This window comes from Scylla paramamosain, chromosome 2 (genome assembly GCF_035594125.1).
Source record: "Scylla paramamosain isolate STU-SP2022 chromosome 2, ASM3559412v1, whole genome shotgun sequence".
NCBI lineage: Eukaryota > Metazoa > Arthropoda > Malacostraca > Decapoda > Portunidae > Scylla > Scylla paramamosain.
In genome coordinates, this window is record NC_087152.1 from 24,251,755 (window position 1) to 24,260,340 (window position 8,586).

General features: G+C 41.4%; 1 protein-coding gene across 1 annotated transcript; it reads left to right on the plus strand.

Annotated features, from left to right (window-relative positions):
- The first annotated feature begins 367 nt into the window (after window positions 1-367).
- On the plus strand, window positions 368-1,645 carry LOC135106704 (putative nuclease HARBI1). Its single transcript, XM_064015966.1, has 2 exons — window positions 368-1,310; window positions 1,539-1,645. Exons 1-2 carry the CDS (start codon window positions 565-567, stop codon window positions 1,567-1,569), a joined length of 777 nt encoding a protein of 258 aa, XP_063872036.1. The 5' UTR covers window positions 368-564; the 3' UTR covers window positions 1,570-1,645.
- The last annotated feature ends 6,941 nt before the right edge of the window (window positions 1,646-8,586 follow it).

Here is an 8,586-nt window from a genome sequence, read left to right on the forward strand (position 1 = left end):
ACCTGAAAGGTTTAAGGAGGTGAAATACGGGAATTATTGCCTGGAGACGCGGTAATGGCGTCTGAGTAAATTCCTGCGGTTGAGGGGAAATATTTCTGTGACTGGTGGAAGTGTAAACGGGTTCTGGTGTTGTGTGAAGTGACGAGAACGACATGTAAAAACGTGTACTACCTCATGTTGTTTGTGAATTATTATTAGTATTAATATATGTGCTTGTAACATAGAAAAATCGTGTTTTCTACTCCCCCAACATTGATCCGGTATTAGAGATGATTCCAGGTGTGCTGGATCAAGGTAAACGTGCAGTGAGAGGGTGTAATTCTGGCATTTCGGATAGGTCGGGTAGGCACACGAAGCCTTTAAAAATCCAGGGCCCGTATACACAAAACTTGTTAGCATTAACAAATAGCTGTTAAGGGTAACAAATTCCTGTTAAGGCTAACATTTAGCTGTTAAGCACTAACAGTGGATACAGAAAACTTGTTAGGGCCTTAAAAGTACTATTAAGGTAAAAGTGCTGTGGAGGACTATTAGGCTCTTAACAAATTCCTGTTAGTAGAGAAGATGGCGGAGCAACAACAACAACTTCAAAGACGACAGCGAGTGTATCGACAGCGACGGGACGTATTCAACGAGTACAATGACGACGAACTCATCAAACGCTTCAGGATGAACCGTGCTGGTATAATAACAGTGGCTGATTTAGTGAGGGACAAACTTCAATCCCGTACAGAACGGAATCAACCACTGAGTCCTGAGACAAAGGTGGCAATTACCCTAAGATATTTGGCCACAGGTAAAATGCAGCAGTGCAGCATTGATGACTTTGGGACCTCACAAGCAACAATCAGCCGTGTCATTACTCAAACAATTGATGCACTGTCAGAACCAGACATTGTAACTCAATTTGTAAAATTCCCATTGACTCGCCAAGAAGTGCAAGTGAAACAAGAAGAGTTCATGGAAGACTATAGGTTTCCCGGTGTTGTGGGTACCATAGATGGCACACACATTAGAATTGTGGCTCCCAGTGTCGATGAACATTTATATGTAAATAGAAAACGATACCACAGCATCAATGTGCAAGTCGTATTCGATGCCAAATACAGGATACTTGATGTTTTGGCACGGTGGCCTGGCTCAGTACATGATGCCAGGATATTGGACGAGTCTGGCTTGAAGGCACTTTTTGAACAAAATTATGTCCCAGCTGGATGCTACCTTCTAGGAGACAGTGGTTATCCTTGCAAGGAGTGGTTGCTGACGCCTTATCTAAACCCTCTGGCTGGCGTTCAGACAAACTATAACACGTAAGTTAAAATCATGTTTCTTATGCTATATAGTACAGTTTATTTTAAAGGAGGTATTGTCCTCTCCAGTCTAGGTAGTAGTCATTACTTAATGTGATAACAACCAAAATACCAATACAGTATAGAATTCCTCTTCAGTACAGATTTCCTCTTCAACACTATGCAGCTTATAGATGCTACTGTATATACTGCAATACCTCACCTTATGATGGTTAACAATTCTTGCAGAGCACACAAGAGGACACGTTGTGTAGTATAGAGGGGGATTGGCCAGCTCAAGCAACGGTTCCATGCACTTCATGGTGAAGTGAGATTGTCCCCAGAGAAGACATGCAAAATCGTTTATGTCTGTGCTCTGCTTCACAACATGTGCAAGCAGTTTAACATTCCAATGCCTATCAACGAGGAAGAGGAAGTGTTCCACGAAGCAGCTGAAGGGGACGTAGGTGCAGATGAAGAAGAGCCAGGTGAAGCAGAGATACCTCCTAATCCTGGTAGACCCGCTGGCCGTAACGTAACATCCATTTCGAGATTATATTGCCAATCTTGATTTCAGGTATGTGCTACTTATCCTTATCAACTTTTCTGAATGTACTGTACTGTATACTGTACAATACAGTATACTGTATACATTACAATATATGTTCACTAAATTAATAAATGTTTAAGTACAGTACAGTACAGTACTGTACTTAATTACCCTTGCTCAGAGATGCAGTACTGTGCATAAATATTTGTGATTGGTGCCAGTCTTATTTTCTAAACTACTAAATTTTTGTACATTAATTTATATTCCAGCAGACCAGTGGCTGAGTGAGGTATCATGAAGGTGTGATTGTTGTTGTAGTGCTCTCTCTCTACTAACAAGTTTTTTTTTCCACTTAAAGTCAAAAGTGAAAGATAAAATGAAACAAATACAGTTTATAAAATAATATAATTTGTATTTTTTTCCTTTACATACATGCTACAGTATATAATCTTATGGATCTCATGAAGATTGTCCACCCCAAGCATGTTAGGGTGGACAATCTTCATGAGAGCGAGACTGGGGGTGGACAATCTTCAGCTGATCCGACCATTCCCTAACCTAACCTAACCTAAACTTTGGTGTTGGATGCCGAGAGCAGCTGAAGTGGACAATCTTAATGAGAGTGCGGCTTGGGTGGACAATTTTCAGTTGGGTACTCTAGGGTGGACAATTTTCATGAGATTCAGTCTTGTTAATAATACTGGAATATACTGTAAAATCTTAATAAATAAAATAATATATTTTTATTTCCTCAGCCTAAATTTCTACTGTACCAAAAATGAAACCTATACAATTCACATATTAATTTTTCATATTTTTTGCTGTCAAAGACTGGTAATATTCAATTTCAGCCATCATTAACTTCTGTTTAAGTTCAATGTTTCCCTTCAATGCTAACAATTTTACTTTCCTTTTTTTTTTCAATTTTTTACTTTTCCTTTTCAAGTTTCAATTTGCGTTTTTCAGCTTTGTATTGTTCATACTCATCACTGACACTTGAATACTTTCTTAGTTTTGGTGTTGATATGCTTGGTTGGGCCGCAGAGGTTTCAGGTTCAGTTATGGTGCATTCTATAAAGGATCCATCCTCCAAGAGTTCTAAGTGCTGGGCCTTGTGCGAAGATTGTTGTGGTTGGGGCTGGACTTGGACACTTTGCCAATGAAGCTGAGGGAGTTCACTATCATCCTCTACCTGTTGCTGGGGTGGTTCTTCTCCCAACTCTTTAGTGTCTTCTTGCCGTTGCTGGGTCTGCAGCTTCCTAAAACCATTGCATAAATTTACCACAGTTAAAAACATGCAACTAATTTAATCTCACAAGGAGAAAAGTGCATATCAACTACAGTACAGTATGTAAAAATGCCTTGCTGAAGGATGAACTATCTGATGAAATTATATCAATGCAAATGTTAGGCTAAAATTTTGGTACACTACACAATAGAAAGTCCAATACAGTACACAGGACAAAAAAAAAAATGCAAGAATCTTACCTCAACGTATGAAAACCGAGATCATTCTGAATAACACCTATCACAGTTGCATTCTTCTCCCCTAATAATTCCTCAACTTTTATGTCTACTGGGTCAAGTGGAGGAGCTTGGGGGCCACCAGCACCTTCAATAATAGTTAATCATATTTTAGCAAAGTACTGTAAAGCTGCAAATATACAATATCACTACACATTACAGTGCAATATAATTTGTATGTATGACTAAGTTTGCACTGAATTTGACTGCTACAGTACTTGCAACACATCTTTGTTAAATGATATGCATGTTATTAATACTGTGAGAAGGAGCACTCAAATGCTAAATTTCTACCTTAATGAAAGTAATTGTGACAAGTTGATTGAGGTGAATAAGCAATAGGAATAACGTGAAAGCTATTTCGCTTATGTTAACTTCTTAAAACGGAAGAGTATACAGTAACAAGTTAATCTTACCTGATTGGTTATATTCAGCCTTTATTGCCGAAATTTTCTTCCTCGATTTTGAGGGCACAGAAAACCATTTGGTTTCAACTTCTTCTACAGTCCGCTTAGTCAGTGGATTTGTTCCATTAATGGCATCAGTTATTCTTTGCCATGCCTCCCTCTTGTCCTTGTGGCTTAAACTTGGTTTAAATCGCCCATTTATAATCAATTGTTTCTCCATTATCACGTTGACCAAGAGGAGTGTTTCCTCTTGTGACCAGTTTAGTTTCCTTTTCTTTTTCTGTGGTTCTTCTGCCATGTCTATATCCTCTGAAGTAATTGTTGAGTCTTCTGTAGGAAGATTTGTCTGTGGCGCGGCCGCCTGCACACTGTCTACAAACATACGGCGCGATGCGCTTTCGTCCAAAAATATCTGTCGTTGGTTAATAAGTACTCCTAAAAAAAAACATTATATACGTTATTTATGTGCTATCATGATACTATATTAATAAATTTTGAACAGCTGCATTAATAACACTGTTTTATGTGTGCAATTTTTAATAATATGCCCATTTACATGTTCATAGCCTGCTAACTTCAGCATTGTTTAGCAGGACTTGACAAACAACTGTTTACTAGCTAACATTTGCTAGTTAAGCATTGGTGCATTACTTTTAGTGATTTTCTGTTAGCTAGCAGAGATTGTTAAGGCTAACAAAAAAGTTTTGTGTAAAACTTTCCGGGATCAGTGTAACGCCCACTTTCTTGGAAAGATAACCGGGATCGTACGATCGTAAGTAAGTAAGCGATCGTGACAGAATATGGGGGCCTGTCCGGGATCTTTGAACATTTGTGGAGTGTAACGAGTGTTACATGGTAATTGTCGTTGGGAGGAATTTACCTGTGTGAAATATTTCTTTAAAACTGTGTATGTATTGTGGTGAATATTTGGAGGAATATTTTGTGGAGTGTAGTGATTGTAACCATGGCCACTAAACGTGTTGAGATGTTCCTTCTGTCGAGGAGTGTGCATAATTTGTACACACTAACGAGGGAGGAATTATGGTCAGTGGCTGAGAGGTTTCAAGTGGAGTTGAAATCCAAGAAAAGGAGGAAATGCAGGCGGAGTTGAAAAATGCTCTTGTAGGGAGGAGCTGGTTTGAAAATGATGGTGGTGAAAGTGAGGATAATGATGGTGAGAGTGTAGAAGAAGGTGCTGAGGTCAGTGAGATAAACATGGGTGCTTTTGGTGGAACAGATGGCCTTTCTAGCAGTGAAAAATTTGAGTTAATGAAACTTTAAATACGGATGCAGAAAGAACCATTACAGATGCAGAGGGAGCAGAAGCAGCAAGAGGTGGAGTTGCGAAAAGAGCAAATGCAGAAAGAAGTGGAGTTGCGGCAGATAGAAAAAGAGATTGAGATAGAAAAGATTAGAGCAGAAAGTAGGAATAAAGTAAATGAGACCAGGGCAGGAAATGATGCTCAAGGCAACGGGGATTTTTTTTTTTTTTTTATGTAGGAAGGATACTGGCCAAGGGCAACAAAAATCTAATAAAAAAATGCCCACTGAAATGCCAGTCCCATAAAAGGGTCAAAGCAGTGGTCAAAAATTGGTGGATAAGTGTCTTGAAACCTACCTCTTGAAGGAATTCAAGACATAGGAAGGTGAAAATACAGAAGCAGGCAGGGAGTTCCAGAGTCTACCAGAGAAAGGGATGAATGATTGAGAATACTGGTTAACTCTTGCGTTAGAGAGGTGGACAGAATAGGGGTGAGAGAAAGAAGAAAGTCTTGTGCAGCGAGGCCGCGGAAGGAGGGGAGGCATGCAGTTAGCAAGATCAGAAGAGCAGTTGGCATGAAAATAGCGGTAGAAGACAGCTAGATATGCAACATTGCAGCGGTGAGAGAGAGGCTGAAGACAGTCAGTTAGAGGAGAGGAGTTGATGAGACGAAAAGCTTTTGATTCCACCCTGTCTAGAAGAGCAGTATGAGTGGAACCCCCCCAGACATGTGAAGCATACTCCATGCATGGACGGATAAGGCCCTTGTACAGAGTTAGCAGCTGAGGGGGTGAGAAAAACTGGCAGAGACGTCTCAGAACACCTAACTTCATAGAAGCTGTTTTAGCTAGAGATGAGATGTGAAGTTTCCAGTTCAGATTATAAGTAAAGGACAGACCGAGGATGTTCATTGAAGAAAAGGGGATAGTTGTCTGGAAGGTTGTGTCGAGTTGATAGATGGAGGAATTGAGTTTTTGAGGCATTGAACAATACCAAGTTTGCTCTGCCCCAATCAGAAATTTTAGAAAGATCAGAAGTCAGGCGTTCTGTGGCTTCCCTGCGTGATATGTTTACCTCCTGAAGGGTTGGACGTCTATGAAAAGACGTGGAAAAGTGCAGGGTGGTATCATCAGCGTAGGAGTGGATAGGACAAGAAGTTTGGTTTAGAAGATCATTAATGAATAATAAGAAGAGAGTGGGTGACAGGACAGAACCCTGAGGAACACCACTGTTAATAGATTTAGGAGAAGAACAGTGACCGTCTACCACAGCAGCAATAGAACGGTCAGAAAGGAAACTTGAGATGAAGTTACAGAGAGAAGGATAGAAACCGTAGGAGGGTAGTTTGGAAATCAAAGCTTTGTGCCAGACTCTATCAAAAGCTTTTGGTATGTCCAAGGCAACAGCAAAAGTTTCACCAAAATCTCTAAAAGAGGATGACCAAGATTCAGTAAGGAAAGCCAGAAGATCACCAGTAGAGCGGCCTTGACGGAACCCATACTGGCGATCAGATAGAAGGTTGTGAAGTGATAGATGTTTAAGAATCTTCCTGTTGAGGATAGATTCAAAGACTTTAGATAAGCAGGAAATTAAAGCAAGAGGACGGTAGTTTGAGGGATTAGAGCGGTCACCCTTTTTTAGGAACAGGTTGAATGTAGGCAATCTTCCAGCAAGAAGGAAAAGTAGATGTTGACAGACAGAGCTGAAAGAGTTGGACTAGGCAAGGTGCAAGCACGGAGGCACAGTTTCGGAGAACAATAGGAGGGACCCCATCAGGTCCATAAGCCTTCCGAGGGTTTAGGCCAGCGAGGGCATGGAAAACATCATTGCGAAGAATTTTAATACGTGGGATGAAGTAGTCAGAGGGTGGAGGAGAGGGAGGAACAAGCCCAGAATCGTCCAAGGTAAAGTTTTTAGCAAAGGTTTGAGCAAAGAGTTCAGCTTTAGAAATAGATGTGATAGCAGTGGTGCCATCTGGTTGAAGTAGAGGAGGAAAAGAAGAAGAAGCAAAGTTATTGGAGATATTTTTGGCTAGATGCAAGAAATCACGAGGGGAGTTAGATCTTGAAAGGTTTTGACATTTTCTGTTAATGAAGGAGTTTTTCGCTAGTTGGAGAACAGACTTGGCATGGTTCCGGGCAGAAATATAAAGTGCATGAGATTCTGGTGATGGAAGGCTTAAGTACCTTTTGTGGGCCACCTCTCTATCATGTATAGCACGAGAACAAGCTGTGTTAAACCACGGTTTAGAAGGTTTAGGACGAGAAAAAGAGTGAGGAATGTACGCCTCCATGCCAGACACTATCACCTCTGTTATGTGCTCAGCACACAAAGACGGGTCTTTGACACGGAAGCAGTAGTCATCCCAAGGAAAATCAGCAAAATACCTCCTCAGGTCCCCCCAACTAGCAGAGGCAAAACGCCAGAGGCACCTTCGCTTAGGGGGATCCTGAGGAGGGATTGGAGTGATAGGACAAGATAAAGATATGAGATTGTGATCGGAGGAGCCCAACGGAGAAGAAAGGGTGAGAGCATAAGGAAAAGGATTAGAGGTCAGGAAAAGGTCAAGAATGTTGGGCGTATCTCTAAGACGGTCAGGAATGCGAGTAGGGTGTTGCACCAATTGCTCTAGGTCATGGAGGATAGCAACGTTGTAGGCTAGTTCACCAGGATGGTCAGTGAAGGGAGAGGAAAGCCAAAGCTGGTGGTGAACATTGAAGTCTCCAAGAATGGAGATCTCTGCAAAAGGGAAGAGGGTCAGAATGTGCTCCACTTTGGAAGCTAAGTAGTCAAAGAATTTCTTATAGTCAGAGGAGTTAGGACAGAGGTATACAGCACAGATAAATTTAGTATGAGAATGACTCTGTAGTCGTAGCCAGATGGTGGAAAACTCGGAAGATTGAAGAGCGTGGGCACGAGAGCAGGTTAAGTCATTGCACACATAAACGCAGCATCCAGCTTTGGATCGAAAATGAGGATAGAGAAAGTAGGAGGGAACAGAAAAGGGGCTTCTGTCAGTTGCCTCAGACACATGAGTTTCAGTGAGGAAAAGAAGATGAGGTTTAGAAGAGGAGAGGTGGTGTTCTACAGATTGAAAATTAGATCTCAGACCGCGAATGTTGCAGAAGTTAATGAAGATAAAGTTAAGGGGGGTGTCAAGACACTTAGGATCGTCGACAGAAAGGCAGTCCGACCTGGGGACATTTATGGTCCCCTCCCCAGATGGGGACTCCGAGGCTGGTGTAGGAGTCGCCATGATTTTAAAATTTTTGAGTGAAGGGTGTGTGTGTTATTAGGTGCTTGTAGTTTTGTGTGGAGGAAGAGAGTTGTCTTTAGAGGGCAGGGTGTGACTGCCCCCTTGTGTTGTGAGACACATAGGGAAACGTTCAGTGAGGTCACAGCTGGGTTTAATGATAAGTTCACAGCACCCCCTGAACAGTGCTTTAGACCTCACTGGGAGTAATTATCGTTTCAGCAGGTGTCTACTGCCTCCTCCTTGGAGGAGGCAGTAGACAGAGAAAGGTCATCAATATGCCTAACCTTGTGGAAGGGGAG